Source organism: Stylophora pistillata, chromosome 1, assembly GCF_964205215.1.
Source record: "Stylophora pistillata chromosome 1, jaStyPist1.2, whole genome shotgun sequence".
NCBI classification, from domain to species: domain Eukaryota; kingdom Metazoa; phylum Cnidaria; class Anthozoa; order Scleractinia; family Pocilloporidae; genus Stylophora; species Stylophora pistillata.
In genome coordinates, this window is record NC_142519.1 from 47,806,613 (window position 1) to 47,833,636 (window position 27,024).

Below are 27,024 nucleotides of genomic sequence, written 5' to 3' on the forward strand. Positions count from 1 at the left end.
ATCACCGACGCTCGTTTCAGTTTTCGTGAATTTTCTAGGATAAAGAAGCAAATCTGGGGAAAAAAAAGAAAAAACCTTACCACGTTTCTAAGTTCATTATAAGGCATCTCTGACTGAAATATCAGGATAGTCATTTTTTCGGTCGATGTGCCACCTCTCACGCGGTCTTGAAAAAAAGTCGGCCTCAACAATGTTGACTATGGACTTCTCCCATGCCATCAGAAATTATTTTTTAATCACAAGAAAGTCGGAAATTTTGAACCTTGCAATTTGAGCAGGCAAAATCCTGATTAGTGGAAAACAAGAAAAAGGCAATCTCTTTGAGAGTGGGGCTTTGCTTCCTTTCCCGAAGAGCTGTTGAATATCGACCCACGCGGAGCCGTCTGTCGAGGAAACTAGAAATAATTTCGGCTATCCCAAAAGTAAAAACTTGGAAGTATAATCTTACTCAGAAACGGAAATGAAGTCTAAGATTATACAGGTTCTCCGTTGTTGAATTCTCACTCACATGAGCCGGTTTGGATCACACGCGACCGGTTTAAATGAGTGCGGACTACAACAAAGGTGAAAATGTTTCGTTTAAGAAAGATTTCTTGCTGAATAAAGCTTACCTTAGAGTGAAATGTGTGTATACAGACGATTAGTTAGGTCTAGAGCCTCACTTATACTTTAGAATGTGCGATACTGGTAAGACAGTCTCATAGGTTGTTACATATTTGGTCCACAACAATGCTATTGTTGTTTCTCTCCTATAGGATGTCATTTTCCCTTCCTATATAAATCTTTTAGTAGTTTTCATAGACACAACTAGTAACCACGTTGTCTTACATATATAGCTTTTATTGAAAACATCATATCGAGATTAGCGTTCTCCTAAACATTCGGGATGCTATGTTTTAATAGCTTTGGTGAAATATCCTCTCGTTTTCTTTTGATTTTACATGAAGTTTCGATGATAGTGGAAGTACGCCTACAGAGAATTGACGCATCGTCTCAGTCAAGTCAACTCTTGCAAGCTCCCAAGGGAAATTATTTGGTACTAAATTTCACCATGGAGACTTCATTTCCAATACCTTGCATTTATGATATGTACCTTGAGGTTCGTGATGGATACAACAAGTCTGCCAATCTTCTCGGAAGATTTTGTGGAGAGAAAGTTTCTGGCATTGTACGATCCAGTGGACAGAACTTATGGTTAAGATTCTCATATGATGATTCCATTCTCTGGCTCAGTGGTTATTACCACTGGATGACTTTTTCCCTCAGCAGCAAATCAGCTAACATAACTGGTAACTATTGTCTCAATAAAATTATTCATCGTAGGAAGTGAATACAAGGGATAAATAGGAGATAAGTACACTTGAAACACTTCAACTGCTTAGGCAATCTTTGTGTTTTTTTTCTCTATCAGTCGAACCTAACCTGAATAATGTAGCCATGAGTCAGTTTGTACTTTTCAACCATACTTCATCCCTATGGTGTCCAGCGCAAGGTGCACCGGCGCCTTTTATTGTTTGGAGAAAGAACGGCACAGTGGTACAGAACAGCTCAAGTGTTATGTATCAGCTGAACATTACTGATGAAAATAACGACAATTACAGTTGTGAGGTGAAGAAACGAGATGCCTTTGACAAGAAAGAAATCCGCTTAGCCATTGAAAGTGAGTTTTAGTTAGAAAAATATGATTCCTTTTCTCAATCACGCTGAGAGAGTAATATATTGCACATTTGAAAAGTTTCCATTCTTCGCTTGAAAAATGAACGAATCCGAAACAGTTTCATCCCATCTTTACAACTGAAAGACTGACACGACAGATTTATTATCCTAACAATACTTTTTCTTTCATGACACTGGAACAGTAATCAGAGTGTTCATGAGATAACCAGAAGAAGTTACTTTTTAGAGTACTCAAATACACTCATTCAGCAAGTACAACCAATTGTCCCACCAACAATACGTTGATATGAACATATATTTTTTTATTAACTAGGGTGCCCAGATCCCTGCCGATGTACAACTGGAGTTGGAATTATACACACAGTAACCCGCATTGAATGTAGGGGGAAACATTTACAGTCAGTTCCACGGCCCTTTCCCTTTTCTACGGCGAAATTGTAAGCATTTGAACTCTTCTTTTTTAGAAGCGAGTGGAGGTGGGAAGGGGTGGAGGGCAGGGTACAGAGAGAAAATACATTACAACAAAACAAAAAAAAATCGTTTAACCTTAATCAAGGATATATCGTCCATTCAGGGTTTTGGAAAACAACCAGATAGAGGAGCTATCACCTGGAGTCTTCGATAACAATGCGGAGTTACTCGAGTTGTAAGTAGACAATATGCTTCTGTTCATATTAACGATCGATTGTTTAAGAATTACTAAACGCCCTTCGCTTTCCAAAACAAAAGCAACCACAACATGTTGGTGGTGTTGGTTTATTTTTATTAATATTTATTTATATCTTTTTGCGGAGTATTTGATTCATTTGCATACGCGAGTTATTCTGAGAAGTAGAGAGAATGGGAAGTGGGATCATCCTATGACTGCATGGCCTATCCGTTTCTTCCCTTCTCTTTTCCGATACAGCAGTAATACTATCTCGCGTGATGGTTAAACCCCCTCCCGCCTCTTCCCTCTCTTTACTTACATAGCTGTAATAATTTTTTGTGTGATGGTAACACCCCCCGACCACCCCCGCCTCATTCATCTCTTTTCCTATACAGCCGTGTTACTTTCTTATGCGACGGAGAGACCGCCAACCCTCCCTCGCCTCATCTCTCCCTTTACCAATACGAGAGTGATACTTTCTTGCTTGATGGTAAGACTGTCCAGCCCCCCACCCCGCCTCTCACATCCCTTTCCTCCCTTTACCATTACAGCAGTGATACTTTCTCGCGTGATGGTAAGACTCTCCGACCCCGCCGCTTCATCCCTCTCTTCACCTATACGGCATTGATACTTTCTAGTGTGATGGGAAGAACCCCCTGTTTCTTCCCTCTCTTTGCCAATACAGCAGAGATACGTTCTCGTGTGATGGTAAGACCCCTTGCTTTTTCCCTCTCTTTACCAATACAGCAGTGATACTTTGTCGTGTGATGGCAAGACCCCCTTGTTTCTTTCCTCCCTTTACCAATACAGCAGTGATACTTTGTCATGTGATAGCTAGACCCCCTGCTCCTTTCCCTCCTTTAGCAATACAGCAGGGATACTTTGTCGCGTAATGGTTAGACCCCCCTGCCTCTCCGCTCTCTTTACTAATACAGCAGTGATACTTTCTCACGTAATGGTTAGACCCCACTGCTTCTTTCCTCTCTTTACCAATACAGCAGGGATACTTTCTCGGGTGATTGTAAGACCCCCCCTTGTTTCTTCCCCCTTTTTACCATTATAGCAGGGATACTTTCTCGTGTGATAGTTAGATTCTCCCCGCTTCTTTCCTCTTTTTACTAGTAAAGCAGGGATACTCTCTCGTGTAATGGCTAGACTCCCCTGCTTCTCTCCTCCTTTTACTAATACTGTAGGGATAGTTTCTCGTGTAATGTTTAGACTCCCCCTGCTTCTTTCCTCTTTTTATTAATATAGCGGTGATGCTTTGTCGTGTGATGGTAAGCCCCTCAGGCCTCTTCCCTCTCTTTGCCAATGTAGATTACTCTCTCGTGTGATGGTTAGATAACGTACTAACTCTTCCAGATTGATACCTGATAACAAGATCAAGAAGTTGGGAGATGAACCATTTTCTCAATTAGTCAAGCTAAGAGGGCTGTAAGTAAAAAGTCGCATTCATATCGGCTATTACACGAGTCATAACACACTCTTTTAGGTGCCTTGTATGGAATCTATTTTGTAGATATTAAGACCCCTCAATATCCGCATGGCAGTAGTAAGGTATTCTGCACCAAAAGACTTGAAATATATTGAGTGTCCGAAACATTTTACCTAAGATTGTTGCAAAAGTGAACATTTTCCTAGGCCAGAGAGGAAGTACACCATCAAAGACGTAAAATGGTCAACCTAAATCCAGGACTTATTTTGTATCTAGGAGCTTGTATAACAACCAGATAAAGGAGTTACCACCTGAAGTCTTCCACAAAAACTCTAAGTTGGTCTTACTATAAGTAGTCAATGACTATGTCAATGATAATATCGTGGCGCGATTTGCCAACAATCACTAGTCGCGTCACGCTTGGCGGGACTTGTCAACCCCGCAGGCTTCAAAAAGTGGTATTTAGACTATCAGTGTTGAACAGCCGGGAGTAAAGCAACCTATTGGCTTCAACCTATTCGTTCCCATTTCTAAAACAACGGACGAATTCTCAATTAAACAAGACGTAGAAAAATTCCTTCGCCGCGTTCAATTAAAAGCCTTTTTTCACAACAAAGAGGATGATTCTAACACCTCGAACAAAGACACTTTCGAAACACTTCAGACTCGAAAGTCTAAATGGACTCTCCCAGAGGGCCAATTCGCATCATTAGACTTTTTTATCAAAAAATGTCGCCACGATATCAACAAACTCAATTTCAAACGTATTACCAAGTTTTCTAATCTCTCTTCTGAAGAGTGGTCGGCTCTAAAAAGTCTTAGAAAACGCAAAGACATAGTTATCAAAGCGGCCGATAAGGGCGGCTCAGTCGTTGTTTGGCGCACCGACCTCTACCAAAAAGAAGCTTTGCGGCAACTTTCTGACACCTCTTTTTATCAAAAGATCGACAAAGACCTCACTGCCAGCAATCAAAACTCCGTCAAGAATACGATCAACCAACTCATAACTAAACAAGAATTGCCGGCCACAGCAAAGAATCTCATCATAACCACTCCTAGAACTTCTCGTATTTACTTTTTACCTAAAATTCACAAACCTAACAACCCGGGTCGGCCCATTGTCTCGGCTTGCAGTTGCCCTACCGAACTTATCTCCAGCTATCTAGACAAAATTATGGCTCCCATCGTCAAAACTTTACCATCATATATTAAAGACAGCCAACACGCTCTTCAAATTTTTCAAGACTTTAATTTCCTTGGCCAAAACAAACTTCTTTTCACCATGGACATTACGTCTCTTTACACTGTCATTCCTAATGGCGAAGGCCTTCTGGCCCTTAAACATTTTTTTGATCAACGTACTGTTAAGGAACCTACATCTGAAACACTACTACGCTTAGCCGAACTGGTGCTCACACTCAATTGTTTTTCATTCGGAAACAACTTCTTCAAACAAACCAATGGTGTAGCCATGGGCACCAAAATGGGACCTAGCTATGCGAATCTTTTTGTAGGTTTTGTCGAACATCAATTTTTCAGCCAATACAACGGGTCCAAACCTGAACTCTACGGTCGCTACATCGACGACTGTATCGGCGCTACCTCCTCTACCAGAGAGGAGCTCACTCAATTCATAACTGCAGTCAATTCTTTTCACCCGGCTCTGAAATATACTTGGGAAATTTCTGACAACTCTTTATCCTTCTTAGACGTCAAAGTTTCAATTGAAGGTAACGGTTTATGCACTAGTGTGTATTACAAACCTACAGACTCGCATAATTACTCGTTATATTCGTCTTCTCATCCATCTCACGTTAAGAATTCCATTCCTTTTTCTCACTTTCTAAGACTTCGTCGTTTATGTAGTAATGACTCTGATTTTCACCACAAATCGGAGTCAGTGTGCCAGTTCTTCGATAAACGTGGTTACCCTGTTTCCGTCGTTCAAGCGGGTTACCACCGCGCTCAACTTATTGATCGACATTCAGCACTACAAACGTCGCATAAGGAAGATTCCGACCGCATTCCATTCACTCTCACGTTTCACCCTCATAACCACTCAGTTAAATCCATCATTCTTAAAAAATTTAAATTACTTCAAAACGATCCAGAGACAGGCACTATCTTTTCGCAGCCTCCGCTCATTTCATTCAAACGCGACAAAAACTTAGGCAATTTTTTGGTCAAAAGTTCTTTTCAGACTAATGAGCAACCAGGCACTTTTAAATGCGCTCGTGCACGATGCAAAACGTGTCCTTTCATTCACAACACTGATAAAATATCGGGACCTAAACGATCCATTAAGATCACCGATCACTTCAAGTGCACCTCCGCTAATGTAATCTATTGCATAACTTGCACTTATTGCAAAAAGATATACATCGGCGAAACAGGCAGAAGACTAGGTGACCGATTCCGAGAACACCTTCGAGACGTGGAAAGGAATGACAAGGACACATCGAAACCAGTCGCTAGACATTTTAATTTACCTAATCATTCTAAGCAACATATGGTAATCTGCGGTCTTTCCTTGCACTTAGGTGGCACGGAAAGCCGTAAAAATCTTGAACAAAAGCTCATCTTTCAAACCGGCAGTCTAAATCCCACAGGGATCAATGAACGCTTTTCATTCCACTAATTTATTCATGTTTTTCTAGTTGCCATGCACCCACCAATAACGTAGCTCCATTTTCTGCCTTCAAAAGCACACACAACCCACAATTCCTCTATTCGCTCCGACGAAGGGCTAACGCTCGAAACGTCAGCTTTTGTAATCATTACGGTGGCCAATTTACCATTTCAACTTTGTTGATATATCCAAATTATTGGCTTCATAGATGCAAATATGTGGAATATGTAAAACCAAGACTCCCAAATTATTTTAGTGGTCTTGGTTGGCAAATTCCATTTCCTATACATTTTTTTTCACGGTGAAGTTGTGTTTTTTGGTTACGTGAGGTATCCTGCGAGGCCAACGTCCAAAATGGGAGGCAGTTATACGGCTTCGCTCTCCACACTCTTTTTACCTGTATTGCAACATGTGAAAGTTTTAACTCTTGCAGACGGCTAGGTAGTAACAAGATCAAGAAATTGCGCGGTGACTCATTTCTCAATAGATTAGGCTGCAGTGGCTGTTAGTGAAATGTCATACTGTCATATCGGCTATTACACGACTATATAACTTTAGCTACGTGACTGATGTGAATCCATTTTCCGACTACTACGACCGTTGAATATCTGCATGGTACACAGGGCAATCCCATTGAAAATCACACTGAAATAGATGTACTAGTGACTCTGTCAGTAAACCTTTGTCACAGATAACAAGTTAAGGTCCTTCAGTAAAGTATTTTTATTATAGTGATATATTTTTTACTCAGGCACTTAGGCTGGAATCAGATAAAGGAGTTACCAGCTGGAGTTTTCCATAGAAACCCGGAGTTGACCCTCTTGTAAGTAACCAACTTGTAGAGTATAAAAGTACATGTAGTAGTAGTAGTAAACCTTTATTTAACTAGGGCAATCCCTTTAGAAATACTTAAAAGTATATCTGTTATCAATAGGAGCCCTAAATTAAAAACTAACAAAAAGTTTTAAAAATGAATACTAAGAAACTAAGTAACTAAGTTAGAATAGTACAGTATAACAAATAAAACTGATTCTTATTTAAATAAATAACTATTATACACAACTGAGCCATTATAAAAAAAAACTTTTCTTGGCGGTCTCAGTTCTTACCGAAGGTAAGGTAAGTATATAAAATTGCTTCTTCTTGTTTCTTTTAAAATGACTTCTTTATTCAATTTAAAATAATTTTTTAAAAACTGTGGTACATTATTATTTAAACACCTCTTCAGTAAACCTAAAATATGAGCGTTACGGCGATCTTCTAAACTCCGAAAATTAAGATAGTCGGTGGATGTTGTACCCCATTTAGATTTAACTATAATTTTCAAGGCCCGCCTTTGCAAAGATTCAAGACTTTCCATATCTGCTTTATTACAGCTGTACCAAACAACATCGCAATAATAAAAAATGGGCAAAATTAATGAATTATACATCTCAAGAGCTGCATGTATAGTGATACAGTAAAAACCCGCAAGTAAGAACCTACATTTTTAGGAGTTAGCCTAAACAGGGTCTTATATAAATGGTACTTAACAAAATCTTAGGCTATTTAGGTTCTTAAAACAGGTTCTTATTCTTGGAGAAAAACACACCTGCATAACAAGTTGTTAATAGGCTTGTTTCGAATTTTTGGTGCGAGAAAGTGTGCTAACTAAGTAAGAGCACCAAGTCGAGGCTGAGGGGAATAAGCGCTTATTTTGAAAGCAGATCGGAGTGACTGTAAGTGTGATATGAAGTTTTGTGCGATCGCTGTGTGCAAAAACAACTCTAAAAAACGGCCGGATCTCAACTTTTTCGAGTTTCCAGGAGAAGAGAGACTTAAAAAGAAATGGATTGCCTTCTGTCGTCGGGCTGATAAGGAGTATACGTCAATCAAGAACTTACACATATGTTCTAAACACTTTTAGACGAAACAAATCGTAAAGGCACTTTCTCGGATGAAAAAATTAGTACAAGGGACGGTTCCAACAATTTTCAATCCATTGAGCGGAGAAAACGAAAGTCAACTGAAGGCAACAAAGAAGTATTTCCCGCCAAAATTTTCCATGTCTCCACTGATATTGCTTTAAAAGATCATGACTACGTGGTAAAGGAAGACAAAGTTCATGCAATAAAGGAATTCAAGGAAAAGGAATGTGTCTGTTTCTTGTCAAACGGACATTGATCACCAACAAATGGACGATTTGATGAAAAATGTGTCGATGCTAAAAGCGGAAAACAAAAGAATTCGAAACGAACTTAATGGTAAGCCGGCATTAAAACGAAAACTTTCCATGGACGATATACTGAAAAATGACGAATCCGTGAAATTCTACACGGGATTTTCAACATTGGCCTGTCTTATGGCGATATTTAATCTACTGAAACCTGCAGCCGAGAAACTGAAATACTGGGACAGCAATAAGGGGAAAAAGTAAATCTCCAATACAGACCTGTAAACAAGAGTGGCAAAAGGAGAAGTCTAACCATCTTGCAAGGATTTATTTTGACCTTGGTAAGACTTCGATTGGGTTTACTTGTTCAACACCTGTCAGACACTTTTTCCATCTCTAAATCTTCTGTTTGTATGGTGTTCACCACTTGGATCTCCTTTCTTGTTATTACTTTGAGGGATGTTCTGTTGATTTGGCCTTCTAAAGAAATGGTTCGCCTAAACTTGCCCAGGTCATTTAGAAATTATCCATCCACTAGGGTTATAATTGATTTGTACGGAGATATTCATTCAGAAACCTACCTCTCCTGCTGTACAGCGAGCCACGTGGAGTGAATATAAGAGCCATAACACTATGAAAACGTTAGTTGGAATAACTCCATCAGGATTTTTCAGTTTTGTGTCAAAATTGTGGAGAGGAAGTAGAATTGACCGCAAACACACCCAAAAGAGTAGAATTTTGGAATTGATTGAGAAAGGGGACAACATCATGGCTGACAGGGGATTTGCAGTCAGAGACTTGCCGACAAAGCGAAAGGCCTTCCTAAACATGCCTCCCTTGTCTAAAAAAGGTAACTCAATCCTTAAGTTATTGCTATTTATAGGACATTCCCCTACTTACCCACCATGCACACAACAGTCACTAGTACTTCCTTTCCTCTCATGGATGTTTGTAACTTAAGAGAGTCACATTATAAAGACAATCTCAACTTGAAATAAAGACTTAACAAAGGACTGAAAGGTCAATATTAAACATTATTTTTTTATTTCTTGCAAAATAGGTCAGCAACTGTCCAAAAAGTCACTGAAGACAACAAGATCAATTGCCAGTGCAAGAATTCATGTTGAGAGAGCCATTGAGAGACTGAAAGACTTCCATATTCTACAAGGAAATCTGCCTATACCACTTGTACCTCTTGCTGATAAAATATTAATAGTTTGTGCTGCTTTGTGTAACCTACAACCTCCACTTAAAAAGTACAACTCTCCAGTGTGCTTCCAATTTATCATAGAAACAACTAAAACTAACTTCACGAGGCAAATAAATCTTTCAGATTTATCTTACCCTTAACTTAACCCACTTAAAACTGTTGGTTCAGTTCACAAAGCAAGGATGTTTTTTGGAATTCATCCACAGAAGATAACACTAGTTTACCAAAAAAAAAAGAGTTGTGATACCACAATCACTTCCGTCGTGTTTACAATTATATGCATCTTGAAGTACTGTCATATATTTCTTGAGTTCAAAACAGTACAACATGCAAAAAAACAAGTGTATTCTCCAATCTGCAAACAGGTCATTAAGACTGTTCTGCATCTTGTAAGTGTATAAATTGACTTTATGATAGACAGAGCTTGAATTGTTACTCAAGTGTGAGTAACCTCTTCAAGAGTCTTTCCATGCACCATGTGTTCCAAAAAGAACTTTGATAGCTTCTCCACCATTTTATCCCACAGTTCTTTGTCAAATTTAACAGGTAACTAAGATTCCCTTAAGAGTGTAAATGATAAGATTACACTGTTCTAATCTAGCTAAAGCTAGCTGTCCTTGCATTTGATAATTCCAAGATGTTTCTTTTTTTACATAATATTTGCCAGCCACTACGTCAAGGCAGTGAGCTTCTGCAACATGGGGTTGAAGATTTCTCTTGCTAAAAATGCTCTTGACCTCTAAAAGTGTCTTGGGACAACACTTACAAACTTGAATTCTGTCTGGAGAAGCTCCCAGATATGGATACTGCTTGTCTACGATAAGACCACTCCGAAAAACCTCCAAACCCCTATGTTTTGTTCTATGTTTCTTGAGATACTCTTTGATGGCCGCAACTTCCTTCTCATGACCCCAAGAAAGCTGATATGGGGTGCTGTCCTCACTAAGAGGACAATAATTCATTAACAACTTCGCTGTATTTTTGGAATTGGTTGTCTCTTTCATGTAGCATACCTTGTAAAAATTGGAGGCAGCTATCCTCCCTGCCCTCTGTGAAAACCAAAATTCTGAATTACTTGTACTTTGACTCAATGTTTTCTGAAATATTACCTCAGTCGCAAACTCAAAATGATGCAGGAACTCTAGAAAGCTACTACAATGCTCATACGTAGGATTTTCCAAACTTTCAAAATTATTTTGAGCAACAAATATGTCAGCTAACTCTTTAAGGGAATACACCTCTGCATATTCTACTATTTCCTCATAATCAATGTCAGCAGATGTGATCTGGTCCAAGAGTTCTTCCTCGCTCACAGCCTGGACTGGGGGTTTTGTTATAAACTGCAAAGCTACACAATGAAGGAGCAGCTTCTAACAAAGTATTATAAAACTTCTCTTGTAATGACTGGGAGAGATCATCAGAGTACAAAGGGTTAAAGTCATGAGGTTTTGGACAATTCTTAGATATTTTTCCATACTCTGATTTTTGAAATTTAACATTTTCCATTGGAACAGCATTTTCTGTGATTCTTTTCCGTTTCACCCAAAAGCAAGAAACTGAGGTGCAAGTCTCCGAGTCATTTCTTCTAATAGTTGCTTCCAAATCAAACAGAGCAGCAGCTGTATGTCTGCATGCACCATCAGCACTATTATAAGATACAAAATAATAGGACACTAGTCTCTTATAACTTAAAGAGTCTGAGTTCATTCGCACAGAAATCAAATAGAACATTAAAAAGTAAAAAACCATCATTTCATTCGCTTGTAAGGAAAAGGAAAAAATATGGCACACACATGACTCACCCGCCTTTGCAAGCACAGTAGGCAGAGTAAATGCTTCCAGTATATTGAAGAACGATAAAACCCCAGTAGAAGTCTTTTCCATCTTCGGTTTTGGACCTTTCGGTAGGTTTTACTTTGAACTGGAAATAACAGTATCCATCCTTTTTACCTGTCTCGTCATCACTTAAATCGTGGTAGCTCAGATCCTCCACATGCCCGTCTACAAACAAGCGAAAACCCTCGAGACTTTTGTACGAACGTAAACAGTCTTCATCGTAGCCATCTTTTCCAACAAGATAATGGTAAATATCAGGAAACCTAAAGTCTGGAACACCAGTAAAGTCGTGAGCCCAATCCTTGAGCGAAAGTGGATGGGGAAGTAATTTTCCTCCGATCCTGGCAGTGTTATCTTGGAATTAATTAACTCATCGCGTTTCGTTGATTCCTCTTCAGCATTTGGAACTTTTATTTCCGCTGCATTCTTACATAGCTCCAGTAGTTCTGTTCTTCTCCTACTCTTACCGTTAATAGAAATTTGAATATCTCTTTCTCTTAAAAACTCTTGAAGCTCAGATACTTTCATATCGGCAAAGTTGGCATGGTTCTACGGAGGCCCAGAAGGCTCAACGCAAACAGAAAATATACTGCAGAAAATAAAAAATATACTGCAGCAAATAAAAAATATACTGCAGCAACTAAAAAATATACTGCAGCAGATAAAAAAATCAAAACGCAAAGAAAAAAAGTACCGCATCAAATAAAAAATGCAACGCAAACAAAAAATACTGCAGCAAGTAAAATATGCAACGCAAACAAAAAAAAAGAAAACGCAAACAAAAAAAATTGGAACGCAACGCCAAGGAAGACTGGGTAATAGTTCTTAGTTTCCCGCCAACACTCATTCCATCCTTTGCTTAGCTTGTTCACCTTTCCGAAACCATGTTTTGCAGCGAACTTCTGACAGTACCATGCTGCTCCTTTAAAAAATCGATAATAACTCTATTTTCATACCCTTGATGAAAGTAATCCTCTATAATCCTACGCAGATCGCTTTCGTCCATAACCAAAAGCGAGTTCCAGCTCATGCTGTTTTGGCGGGCAACTAAGAACTATTACCCAGTCTACCTTGGCGTTGCGTTCTAATTTTTTTTGTTTGCGTTTTCATTTTTTTTTTGCTTGCGTAGTTGCGTTGCATATTTTATTTGCTGCAGTACTTTTTGTTTGCGTTGCATTTTTTATTTGCCTCGACACTTTTTTTCTTTGCGTTTTGATTTTTTTTATTTGCTGCAGTATATTTTTTATCTGCTGCAGTATATTTTTTGTTTGCGTTGAGCCTTTTGGGCCACCGTATGGTTCGCTGCCATGCTGAGACGACTTCTATTCCCCTCAGTCTCGTCTTGGTGCTAAAAACTAATTACCAGACTTTCTCGCACTAACAATTCGAAACTAGCTTATTGTCCTATATTTTAATTTTATTCATCACACCACCCCTACCCCACCCCCCCACAAAAAGGGAAAAATATAAATCTGTATATTTACATCTAATTATATGCTTTGCCTAGCTGTACTAAGCTTTAACTGTAACATTTAAAAATATGATTTTAGAAAATGAGAACCTATTTTAATTTTATCAGGCTAAATAAGTTCTTGTTTATAGTGGGTATAAATGGCAAATTTTAGGCTAACAGGTTCTTAATTTTTAGGTTCTCACTTGCGGGTTTTTACTGTATTCCTTCTAAGGCACCCTAAGGCACCAATTCTTTCACCAACCTTAGAAATAACTTAACGAACATGGTCTTTTCATGTAAGACTATCGTCAAGAATGATGCCTAAATACTTAAAATCATCAGCTCTATTTATTTCGTAAATAGAGTTCATAAATACTTTACATATACAGCCTCTCTTTGGCGCAAAACAACGTCCAGTTATTTGTCCACGGACATTATCTTATCAAAAAAGCGAAGAGGCAGTGAAGCTCGAGGAAAACAGTGCGTTTCGAGCCAATTACACCCAAGGCCATATATCCGAGTTCATAGCCCACCCACTAATTTTCATGCGATCTTAATGGCTATTTCATGTCGCGAGCTGCAAAAACACTGGACAATTATCACGCATGAAACCCCATCTACTTGTACACCGATCGTTTCCGTCACGAAAAAAAAGGAAACGAAAAGAGCCAGCCCAGGAATTCCACTTTTTCCTCTTTATTACTTTACATAGAAGAAAAGCGAACTGGTTTTTTAGAGTCCAGCGATGGTGACATTAAACAGCTGATCTCAAATGCTGCTCCGGAAAATTCAAAAAGTGAACAAAATTCGCTCTCAACACGCAGTACAAAAATTGATGGAAGGGTCTCAAAACAAATAAACCCTCTTCTGGGTTGCTACAATCTCGGCTGATGATGACCCAGTTACTATGTGAAAATCTTAACTCTTGCAGACGGCTAAGTAGTAACAGGATCAAGAAATTGCGTGACGACTCATTTCTCAATAGATTAGGCTGCAGTGGCTGTTAGTGAAATATCATACTGTCATATCGGCTATTACACGACTATATAACTTTAGCTATGTGACTGATGTGAATCCATTTTGCGACTACTAGGACCGTTGAATATCTGCATGGTACACAGAGCAATCCCATTGAAAATCACACTGAAATAGATGTACTAGTGACTCTGTCAGTAAACCTTTGTCACTGATAACAAGTTAAGGTCCTTCAGTAAAGTATTTTTACTATAATGATATATTTTTTTTACTCAGGAGCTTAGCCGGGAATCAGATGAAGGAGTTACCAGCTGGAGTTTTCCATAGAAACCCGGAGTTGACCCTCTTGTAAGTAACCAACTTGTAGAATATATAAGTATATGTATACATATACAGCCTCTCTTTGGCGCAAAACAGTGTCCAGTTATTTGTCCCCGGACATTATCTTTTGAAAAGAGCGAAGAGGCAGCGAAGCTTGAGGAAAATAGTGCGTTTCGAGCCAATTACATCCAAGGCCATATATGCGAGCTCATAGCCCACCCACTAATTTTCATGCGATCTTAATGGCTATTTCATGTCGCGAGCTGCAAAAACACTGGACAGTTATCACGCATGAAACCCCATCTATTTGTGCTCCGATCGTTTCCGTACCAAAAAAAAAGGGAAGCGAAAAGAGCCAGCCCAGGAATTCCACTTTTTCCTTTTTATTACTTTACATAGAAGAAAAGCGAACTGGTTTTTTAGAGTCTAGTGATGGTGACATTAAACAGCTGATCTCAAATGCTGCTCCGAAAAATTCAAAAAGTGAACAAAATTCGCTCTCAACACGCAGTACAAAAATTGATGGGAGGGTCTCAAAACAAATAAATCCTCCTCTGGGTTGCTACAATCTCGGCTGATGATGACCCACGCATATACTCAAAACCCATACAGAATCACAACTAAGAGATAAAGTTCCGAGAGCTTTCGTTCCAGTTTCCAAGGGCTTTGTTTGAAGAAGAGGACTACGGAAAAAACTTGGAGTTAATATAAATTTCGACAGATATATTTTGAAAACACTTTATGTCTGCCAAACACGGAAGTTACTAATTTGCTGTGTAGGGGTCTTTACACTCGGTGGCCTTCTATAGCGTTTCATGGTGGATAAAAGATATCCTGATTGTTAAATATGTAGTCAGAAATCGAAAAATGTAAAACAAGATGTTATTTCAAATAAAGCAACTATAAATTCGAACTGTTCAACTATTATTGATTCAAAACAATATTCATTAAAAAGACACCTACTTGTTGTCCAACTGCTTTTCTTCACTCGGTTTATCTAAAAACCTTGGATCAATATTCGCCAGCCATTCCGGCTCTTCGTCGGCACAAATATAATTTAAATAGTCCACCATTTTTTTTTTTGGAACTTCAATCTAATTCGTCGATTCCGCGATGCGAGAAAACTGGCTAACCGGTTCTGTGGAGTAAAAAAAAACCGCGTGATATTTGAAGACGTCTCGGGCGTTATTTGTACTCTACGAAGTGTAGATGGATAATAAAGAAGAAGAACTGAATTAATAACACAATTCGATCTAAAATACGAAAAAGCTATGTTAACACTCAGCTTCTTAAGTGTTTCAGACAATCAGAAAATTAGCTCTGATAAAACCTGCAAATCGATTGAAAACTTACATCTTGACTGCCTCCGCAAATGAGGTACATTGTAGCAAAAAAACTGGTGAGCAATTACGATGACTCGTTAGCTTGGTTGAAAGTGAACTGAACAACTGAACGAATAGATTTCGCGTCTTTAATTAATCGTTTTAGGCGACAATGATTGCGATAAATGTGATGTATAAATTTAATCAGATTGGACACGCCATACATGTCCAAGACACCCAAATCGTTGCGATTCATCCACGGTCGTTGACGAATTGTCACACCGGAAGTCGAATTGTACGCTATCATACTGTACTGGAAGTCGAGGGGCGTAAGCGATATGTGAAAATGAGTACCATGGTATGCCGGAAGTCGAATCGTGCGTTAGCGTACTGGAAGTCGAGGAGCATGAGCAATGTGGGAAAATGAGAAGATAAAACCTTCCACGTTTTTAAAGCGTGAAAAGGCCAGAAGTCAAGTTTCAGATTATCACATAATAAACAGGGATAGTAAATGTTAACAGTTCGCATGGATCGACTCAATTCTTCTTTTGTTGAGTCGATTCCTCTCACCGGAAGTCGATTTGCAGAATATTTTCGCGCCAAATGGAGGCTATTGTTTATATATGCATTTTACCGAACCTTGGAGGGTTCAAAACTTAGCCATTCAAAAAGAAATTTGGATTTAACAGGTGTAGCAGATTAAATAGATTCTAACTACCTCCTCCCTCCCTCCCACTTTGATTCTTAAATATCTGTATGGCACACAAAAGCCTATGAAGCCGTTACAAAATCTCATGACTTGTATCTGTAATTAAGGCGAGTGCAAACTTAGACGCGGAGAAAACTGCCTAGGTTATAGTTAAGAATTTTCCGATACTTCAGACGCTCCTGGAATTTCTTTTGGCATTGAGTGCGACTGTCGTCTCTGGGATTTCGCTTGCCCTTGGTTCATCCTCGCCATCACCGGCTAATGTGAAATAAATTTCTTGAACGTCCATACCGGCAACGTGAAATAGAAGAGCTCGCTTTTGAGCGTCATTCTAAACACCTTTACCCTTCACTTACAAATCAAACGCTCAGTTCCATCTCTTCCACCGCTGACTTAAATTGTGTCCCTCTTCCTTCGGATTATATGATTCCAACCCACTGACATCTAAGGCAACCGAAGCCATTCCAGAGCCACTAAAATAACCGCCAACAGCACCGCTTGTGGTGTCAGTTTCGCCTGATCCACCGCGTCCCGGCATCTCTGAAATAAATCCCTGGCGAAATAACCTACGAAACCCTGGACGAAACTCCTGAAACCCTCGACGAAACCTCGAATTCCTCAAAATCCTCGTCGCTAATGTAGTACACCACGGTGTACTACACCACGTGGAGTCTTCAGCCACAACACCAAGTTGATTCGACTGGAAGTAAAAAATATGTATTGCCGTATTCTAAGACACACATTTTTATGCGAATCCTACAGACCCAGTGACACGTTCAAAACATTTCAGCTTGCGTATTTACAAAATCTTGGTTACAAATTCTAATTGTCCAAGGGCCCGTGAAACATGCAATGATCGTTACTTAAAGTTGAGGATTAAAGCTTAAAAACTTATCATTCTTAAGTGCTTGAAAAATTTGCTGGTTACCAGAAGTCTTACTAAGATATCCGGAAGTAAGTAAATACTTACTTAAGCATTATTTACCCGAGATATTGAAAGTATGCTATGGTCTCTTAAATTTTATCTAGTTCTCAAAATAGCCCAGTTTTAGAGAATACATTTCATCAAGATAATATCTTTTCGAAGTGAATTGTATGACAACGAAATAGAAGAGTTACCACCTGGAGTCTTCGCTAACAACACTGAGTTAACTGTTCTATGAGTAATACATTTATCCGTTCACATATAACACCATTGTTCAGAGAGACGCCTTTAAGCGGACGTTGCAGGGTCCAAAACGCAGCCATTCAAAAGGAAATTTGAATTTATTTGTATAATAAAATAGATAAATTCTAGCTTCCTCCCCCCTCCTTCCCTCTTTGACTCTTAAATATCTGCGTGGCACACAAAGGCTATGGAACCGTCACAAAATCTCATCACTTGAACCGGTAGGGCGAGTGCAAACCTATCCGCGGACAAAACTGTTATACAATACCATGTAGCCAGTGTCTTGCTTATGAAGACGGGTTGGAACTAGTAGCACTAGTACAACTGATCACAGCCAGTGGCAAAATTCAAAATAATCATAGTGCTGTAAATTATCGCATGTTCAATCGTCTTACTTTATTCAAAAGGATCACAAGAGATATGTTGATGTGAACGATCACGTTAGTATTTGTCGTCCTTGTATAGCAAATGCTATTGCTTGAATCTCTATTTCATGACTAACCAAGAGCACCTTCTCAGTATTTTCAACACAAGTTGATTCTGATAGCCGAGAGTAACGTTACCCTCTTGACTGCCTTAAAAACCACCCAAAAACATCGACTGGCTCTCGAAATATGTCAGGTGTCCAGAACATTTTACGGAAAATTATTGCAAAATTTGAATTGACGTTTGCCAGAAGAAAATGACACAACAAAAATATACGATGGACAAAATGTTTAACCTATATCCAGAATATGTCCTCCATCAACAGACTTTAGGAACCTGATAGAAGGGCTATCACAGCACGTATTAGTCACTTATCATAGTTACATAAAGAATAGCTTTTATTTGGCTTTAAAGAAATGCTCTGATGTTTGTCCATTATCTGAAGCCTGGATATACTCTAGGCTTGAACGGGCTTCGAACCCGTGCCTCCCACATACTATTTCAGCGCTACTACCAAGTGAGCTACAGAGCCTCACATTGAAAGCAAGGTGCAGTTAAGAGGGTTCTTCTTTCTCGTGGAGAGGACTCATATAATTTGTAATTAGGTAAATTTCCTTTCATCGGCGACATTGCCAATCAAATAAAGCTTTATTACTAGCAGGTCAGCTAAAATATTAGCAATTACCGAAAATAAGCCTGAAAGAGAAAATTCATCCTTCAATCATCTAAAGTTTGCCTCGTTCTCAACGTGCCATGTGTTGAGAAATCTGAAAACAAGTTTCGGGTTACTTTCTATTTCGAACGAAAGTTTTCTTTTTTTAACATTTCAGTGTATTAAAAATGTTTTGAATTTACTGATTTGCTCTTGCAATATACGTGTTAATAACACTTTTTAAATGTTATCTTTTTTTATTACTATAAACCAATTAAAAAGAAATGGCCAAAAGGACACAATAACATAGACACACTCTCAGATATAGAATTACCTATTTAGGAGAGATCTTAAATTCAGTTTTGTCAAAATCTTAGGTGCCTAGGTGAAAACTAAACCAAGGAGCTACCACCTGGAGTCTTCACTAACAACTCCAATTTGACTGCCCTTTACGTAACACATGTTTGTTAAATACATATTTCTGCGGAGTTTCGACTTTAGCCTGTACATTCGCTATTGGATTTTTACACAGATTATGGGGGTACCTTTTGGAGTGTTCATTAACAGCACAAAAATTATGCAAGTGCCAGTTCACAACTATTTTACGAGCGCAAGTCGAATGTGAGTTGACGAATAATCAACAAAGTGCACAGCCCAGATTTTTTTGTAAATATCTCACATTTTGACAACGAACCGAAGTAAAAAGATAATTCCTTTCCTAATGGAGTATAGTTCCAATAGCTTCAGCTCATGTTCTTTAGCCCTTTTCTAGCAAGAGTGTTTGATCTAGTGCTAACCGCTGGGATTCCCCTCTCCAAGTACACAGACAAAACCCAGACACCTGCTTTCCCCTTTATCCCTTTATGATCCGTCACAGCCCTTTAGTATCTTTTTGACACACAAAATTGACGACACTACAAAGCTTTAATTATGAAATCAACCTGTAAGCCGAGTAAAAAGGTGCCCTACGGAAAATTTATTCACAACATCTTTTTCCGGTATCACACATTAACAGGACTGGTAAAAACCGTTACGATTGGCAAGATTGAATATAAACGTATGGCAAGAGTTAATATAGTTTTCGGAACGATTATGTCGCTAAAAATTTGCTACCTTATAAACACCATTGGGTTTCTGTTCGATGTTAAGCTTTGGCACACGTTATGTTAGCCACAAACTGACTCTGAAAGTGAAATATCAACTTGGAACAGACCGGAAATCAAGGGAAAGTTTTTCTTGTAGGTACTAAAATAGGCTTTGTCATTCATAGCAAGCAAAATAATGCATACGGACCTCTTGTCTGCAATCAATGCCCTGCAGAAACTCACACAGCAAAAAAAACTGGCGTTCACCTCACGGTAAACAAAGATTGAATTCACGGAAAACGCGGCATTTTATTAAAGTTTACCTGTGTTTTCCATACGGAAAGTCGATGTTTTCGCACCGGTGAATCCCACTTTTCGTTTTATTATTCGGTAGTTTTCCTTCGCGGTAAATACTGGTAAACAACTTATTTTCCGGCATTAGCCGCTCGGTTAACGCACGGTAAATGCCGATAAACAATTTATTTTCCGACATTAACCGCTCGGTTAACGCACGGCAAACAGCTTGTTTTCCTTTTGTTCATTGGCAATTTCCGAGTGAACAACAACATATTCACCGGAATTAACGCCTAAAAAGACGTATTTCCGGGAAGTTAAATGTGTGTAAAATACAGGAAAACCAAATGTTTTCCTGTGTTTACCGTTTGTATAACGCACAGATAATGTCATATCTTCTTTTGTTCGCAACCATTTTTTCGTCCGGTAAACAAAATGTTCACATGAGTTTTGCAGTCAAAAGCATGCATTTTCTAACATTTTTCCGAGATGGTGAATTCGAGAAAATTCGTTGAAACGCATTTTCCTCGTCTTACCACTTATTGCTGTTCGGTTAGCCTCGGTAAAATAACATGCACTCTGCCATTTACAGCCGTCTTGCGTATTCTAACGTTATGTTCACTGGAGTGAGCCAGTCGAAAGCATGCATTTCCCGATGTTTTCTGCAACGGTGAATTCGTGCAAGGCATGCACTCTTGCGTTTACCGCCGCTTGGTTAATCGCTGTCCGACCCAGTCAGTGCAAGTGACCCAACTGCCTGAAAGGACCCAGTAAGCTCAATTTCCTCAAATGATCCACACGGCTCCAATAACTGAATTGCCTCAAATGACCCAATCGTGGTGAATATTCTAAATATTCTAAATATTCAAGATATCCATTTGCGTTTTCATGGAGCAGGATAAAGAGCAGGAAGTAATTATCACGATCGACGAACATCTTATATTCATGGCGTTGACCGTCAGCGTTTCTCGGATAAAACACTTAAAAAATGCATTGTTCGGACGCGTAGGAATGCAGCAGGAAAAAGTTCCGGAAAAAGAACTATTCATTAGCCTCTCCTTGGAGCAAGAAAACAATGGACGACCATCGCGTTTTCTTGTCGTTCACTATAAGTAGTTCTGTGTGAAGACGCTTGGAAAATGCAGCGATTTTGCGCTCACGAAAACTACAGAAAAACATATGGGAAAACAATGTAAGCTGTTCACGAGTGTTTCTACAGAGCAGGCAAACAATAGACGAACAACAATTTTTCATGGCTTAATCACGTTCGTTAGTGAATATGCGTGCTCGGGAAAACTATAAATAAAGGTTCAGGAAAACAAGCCATAAACTAGCGTTTTCGTGGTGCAGGAAAACAATCAACAAACATCATGATTCCGTGGGTGATTCTGCGGTAAAACGCTTGGAGACTGAAATCCAGCTTTCGTGCGTTCGGGAAAACCATAGTAAAACGTTCAGGAAAACAAGCTATACACTAGCGTTTTAGTGGAGTAGGAAAGCAATCACAAAGTAACATCAGGTTTTCATGGCATTCAGCGTTAGTTATTCTGTGGGAAGACGCTTGGAAAATGCAGGGTTCGTGCGTACAGGAAAACTATAGAAAACCATTCAGGAAAACAAGTTATTCTTTGGTATTTTTCTGGTGCTGGATAACATACAATGAACATAGTGCTTTTCTAGAGTTTTTCTGAGAATTTGCCCTCCGTTTCCAGATATCGGAAAACATGCTTTAGTATATTGCTGAATTTTTCAAACATTCACCATTCTGAACCTTGATACTCCTTTATTGTCAAGGCATAGATCTTAACAACAGTAACCAGGTTTGATCTTAAGGGCGTGAAGAGCGTGAAAAGGCCAGAAGTCCATTTTCAGAATATTATATAGAATACAGAGATAAAAAATGTTGACTCGCACGGATCGACTCGACTCGTCATTAAGAAAGTCGATCTGTCTCACTGGGACTCGATTATCAAAAGAAGACAATACATACTTAAGCGTTGACTTAGCCGTATTCAGTGTTGACAAATTACAGAAGTAGACAATGCACAAGTAAGCGTTAACTTGAGGTATTCAATGTTGACGAATCGACATGATTTGCACGGATCGACTCGACTCGTCATGATCACTAAGAAAGTCGATCCGTTTCATCTTTTCATAATTTGGGTTAAAGATCTTGCATGTTAAAGAGACTAATACAGATTCCATTACACGCTTGAGAGGAACAGAAAGTGTTTAAGAACAAATGTACGAGCATATTTTCCCGCCCAATGGAGGCTGTTGTTTATACGTGCATTTTACCGAGCCTTGGAGGGTTCAAAGCTCAGCCATTCAAGAGGAAATTTGGATTTAACAGGTGTAGCAAATAAGATAGATTCTAACTACCTCTTCCCTCCTTCCCACTCTGACTCTTAAGTATCTGCGCGGCACACAAAAGTCTATGGAACCGTCACAAAATCTCATGACTTCTATCTGTAAGGCGAGTGCAAACTTAGTCGCGGACAAAACTGTTATAGAATATTATTTGGTCAGTGTCTTGCTTCAGGAAGACGGGTTAGAACTAGTAGGACTGGTGCTATTGCTTACAACTAGGGGCGAGAGTGAAAATAGAGTGAAAACATTAAATGGCTCTCGAACAGTTTCTGGTGTCAAAACATTTCATCGCAAAAATTTAAGTTTTCCTTAGCCAGATAGAAAATACAGAAGAAAAACAAATGAGATCAAACGTTCAACCTAAATCAAGGATATATCTTCCATCTGCAGACTTGAGACAACCTGATAGAGGAGCTAACACCTGAATTGTTTCAATAGAAAGCGTTTACCAATCATTTATCATAAATATATGAGCATTAGCGTTCATTTAGCCGGAAGAAATTCTCCGATGTTTGTCCGTTATTTAATCCGAAAAGTGAACAAAGAGCGAGGCTCGGGGAAAACTTGGAGCTTCAAGAAACAACTTATGTTCAAGGACAAATATTATATGTTCAATCGTCTTACTTCATTATCAGCAAGACTAGTAAAACTTTTAATGGATGACTGTCAGAATGCAAACGAGCTGCAAGGATCACAACAAATATGTTGATGTGAACAATTACATTAGTAATTATCATCCCCGTATAGAAAACGTTATTGATTGAGTCTCTAATTCATGATGAACTAGAGCACCTTTCCTAGTATTTTAAACGCAAGTTGACTCTGATTGCTTCACAAACCTAGGTAAAACCTATAATTCTTGGTATATTCTTTGCGTAGGTACTTATACAGCAATCAGATAGCAGAGCTACCTCGTGGAGTCTTCAGCTACAACACCAAGTTGATTCGACTATGAGTAAAAAGCATGCATTGCTTATTCCAAGACACATTTTTAAATGACTTATAACGACTTAATTACATGTATAAAACATCTCAGCTCGCGTAGTTACAATATTTTGGTTCCAAATTTCAATTGCCTAGGGGCTCATGAAACATGAAATCGGGAGTAAAGCTTAAAAACTAATTATACTTATGTGCTTGAAAAATTGCTGGTTACCGGAAGCCTTACTAAATCACCCGGAAGTAAGTTTACATTATTTACCTGACGTAATGAAAGCATGATGTGGTCTCTTAAATTCTATTAGAGTTTAAATAGCCTAGTTTTAATAACCCAGAAAATACATTAGATCAAGAATATATCCTGTTCGTAGTTACTTTAATTTCAATCAAATAAAAGGGTTACCACCTGGATTTTTCGATAACAACACTGAGTTAACTGTATTGTAAGTAATGCATTTATCCGTTCATATTTCACACTACTGTACAGAGAGACGCCTTTAAACGAACGTTGCAGGGTTTAAAACAAAGCCATTCAAAAGGAAATTTGAGTTTATTTGTATAATACAATAGATAAACTCCAGCTTCCTCCTCCCTCCTCCCCTCTTTGACTCTTAAATATTTGGGTGACACACAGAAGCCTATGGAACCGTCACAAAATCTCATGACTTAGACCTGTAGAGTGTGTGCAAACCTATCCGCGGACAAAACTGTTAGGCAATACCATGCAACCAGTGTCTTGCCTATGAAGACGGGTTGCAACTAGTAGCGTGGGTGCAACTGATCAGAAGTAGTAGCAAAAATCAAAATAGTCATGGTGCTGTAAACGATCACTTAAATTGGTAAACATGGACTGGTTCTCGAAATGTATCGGGTGTCCAAACCTTTTTGCGGAAAATTATCAGAAAAATGGAAATTTTCTCTGTCCAGACAGAGATTGACACAAAGAAATATACATGAATGATAAACTGTTCAACCTAAATCCAGGATATGCCCTCCAACTACAGACTTAAGAAAACCATATGCAGGAGCTACCATCTGAAGTCTTCCAAAGCACAGCGACCATCAGTCATACATGATAATTATATGTACAATAACTACCGTAAGGCCCGAAGAATGGTCCGATATTTGTGTGTTTAAAAAAAGGAAAAAAAATCAGCAGAGAGCGAGGCTAGAGAGAAACTGCGAGCTTCAAGGAACAACTTATGTTATTAAAAAAACAAATATCCAGGCATATTGTCAAGTCAAACGGGAATATTGTGTTCATTATCCTTCAAATATTTTTAAAAGTGCAGACAATAAATCATTTAAAACAGGTTATCGTCGAAAAAGCGGGTTAATTTTTCTGCACGTCATTAATCTATGAATTCGCCATGAAACATTTTCTTTTAACCCGCAGATTGAAAATCAAATCTAACAAATGGTGAACACCATAGCGGACACTTTTGAGTTTTGGATGCACGCGGGAGGTTGCTAAGCACAGACCTGAGAAGCGTAGGAGTCGCGCAAGGCAATAGCCGATAGTAACGCTAGCTTCTTGAGTGCCTTGCAAACCACTCAAAAACATTGACTGGCTTTCAAAATATGTCAGGTGTCCAAAACATTTTACCGAAAATTATCGAAAAATTTGAATTTACGTTGTTTTACCGAAATCCGGGATATGCCCTCCATACACAGACTTTAGCAACCTGATAGAGAGGCTATTATAGTAATTAAAATGATCAGTCCTTTATCATAATTACACAAAGAATAGATTTTATTCGGCTTGATAGAATTGCTCTGATATTTGTCCATTATCTAAAGCCCGGATATACTTTAGGCTTAAATGGGATTCGAACTCGTGCCTCCCAGCGCTACTATCAACTGAGCTAAAGAGCCACAAGTTGGAAGTGAGGTACAGTTGAGGAGGTTCTTCTTTCTCGTGGAGGGGACTCATATAATTTGTAATTAGGTAAATCTCATTTCATCGGCGGTATTGGCAATCAAATAAAGCTTTATTAGTAGCAGGTGAGCAATAAATTTTAGCAATTTCCGAAAATAAGCTTGAAAAGAGAAAATTCATTCTTCAACCCGCAAATTTACCAAAGCTTGGTTCCAAATTTTTATAGAAATCCTGCCCCATAGTTATTAATCCCACTACTTTATTTTCACCCAGTTCAAGGTAATAGTATCAATCCAGAAGAATATAACTAATAAACTATTTATATCCTCTTGATCAGAAAGACACACTTAACTTTATCTTCAAACTATAGCTCTCTCTTTTTCTTTTATCACAATCTGATTTCAGGCATTATGAATCCCTATAGGTTCTAAAACAGGTCAAAGGAACACCTTTCATGGGCCTTTTTCCCCTAACGCAGGCAACGTAAAAAATTATCGAATTCGACTTCTTACGTTCAGAAACTCAGCCATTCTAAAGATGTTGTCAGAAGTATAGTTCTTCGAACTTAAGGTCCACCTAGACTTTAGTCGTTTAAAAGGACATAAAGTTTTGTTTTGTTTTGTTTTTTTCATGATGCTTAGACTTATTACATTACTCTTTTGTCGGTTCCGCACGAGTGAACAGCTCTTTTTCCCTAGTTTCTGGTTTCTCACTTTTTGCCGAGCAAAAGTAAATAACCTCAACTCTCTTGCCCCCAACTATATATATTCTTATAGCCCTTTGATATTTACTTGCCATAAAAACCGACTACGACGCGACATTTCATGACTTGAGCCATTCCAGCTGATACAAATCAAGCTTTAGAAAAAACTGGATTACAATATCACATGTTCAATCCTCTTACTTTATTCAAAAACATCGCAAGAGAGATGTTGATGTGAACAATCACGTTAGTAGCTATCATCCACGTATAGAGAAAGCTATTGACTGAATGTCTATTTAATGACAAACCGAGAGCACCTTTTCAGTATTTTTATATAGCAATCAGATAGCAGAGCTACCACGTGGAGTCTTCAGCTTCAACAGCAAGTTGAATCGACTGTGAAAAAACATGCATTGCTTATTCCAAGGGACACATTTTTGAGCGACTTTTCCAGACCTAATCACACCTATAAAACATCTCAGCTCGCGTATTTACCGAAAATCTTGGTTCCAAACTTTAATTACTCAAGGGCTCATGAAACATGCAATGGTCGTTTCTTAAAATCTAGGAGTAATGCCTAAGAGAGACGCATTTTCCGAGCCTTGGAGGATTCAAAGCTCAGCCATTCGAAAGGAAATTTGGATTTAACAGGTGCAGCAAATAAGCTAGATTCTAACTACCTTCTCCCTCCTTCCCATTTTGACTCTTAAATATCTGCGTGGCACACAAAAGCCTATGAAGCCGTCAAAAAATCTCATGACTTCTATCTGAAAGGCAAGTGCAAACTTAGTCGCGGACAAAACTGTCATAGAATAGTATTTGGCCGTTGTCTTGCTTTAGGATGACGGGTTCGAACTAGTAGGACTGGTACTGCTGCTCACAACCACGAATGGAAGTAGTAAGGGTGCTGTAAACCGTCACATTAATTGCTAAACATTAAATAGTTCTCGTAGAATGTCTGTTGTCAAAACATTTTATCGCAAAATCTAAAATTTTCCTCAACTAGATAGAAAATACAGAAGAAAAACACCTATGAGAATAAACGTTCAACCTAAATCTGGGATACATATCGTCAATCTACAGACTTGAGATAGTCTGATAGAGGAACTAACACCCGAAGCGTTTCAACAGACAGCGATC

General features: G+C 38.7%; 2 protein-coding genes and 1 pseudogene across 2 annotated transcripts; 2 read left to right on the forward strand and 1 right to left on the reverse strand.

Moving 5' to 3' along the window:
• The first annotated feature begins 976 nt into the window (after positions 1–976).
• LOC148742839 (uncharacterized) lies at positions 977–8,553 on the forward strand. Its single transcript, XM_088748767.1, has 4 exons — positions 977–1,289; positions 1,412–1,660; positions 1,991–2,056; positions 8,297–8,553. The coding sequence occupies exons 1-4, from the start codon at positions 1,052–1,054 to the stop codon at positions 8,551–8,553; spliced, it is 810 nt and encodes a 269-aa protein (XP_088604893.1). The 5' UTR covers positions 977–1,051.
• Positions 8,431–9,892, forward strand: LOC148742840 (uncharacterized; annotated as a pseudogene).
• Positions 9,893–11,024: 1,132 nt separating this feature from the next.
• On the reverse strand, positions 11,025–12,116 carry LOC148742841 (uncharacterized). The gene is made up of 3 exons (XM_088748779.1): positions 12,056–12,116; positions 11,555–11,942; positions 11,025–11,397 (listed from the first exon to the last, which is right to left on the reverse strand). The coding sequence occupies exons 1-3, from the start codon at positions 12,114–12,116 to the stop codon at positions 11,025–11,027; spliced, it is 822 nt and encodes a 273-aa protein (XP_088604905.1).
• Positions 12,117–27,024: the final 14,908 nt, after the last annotated feature.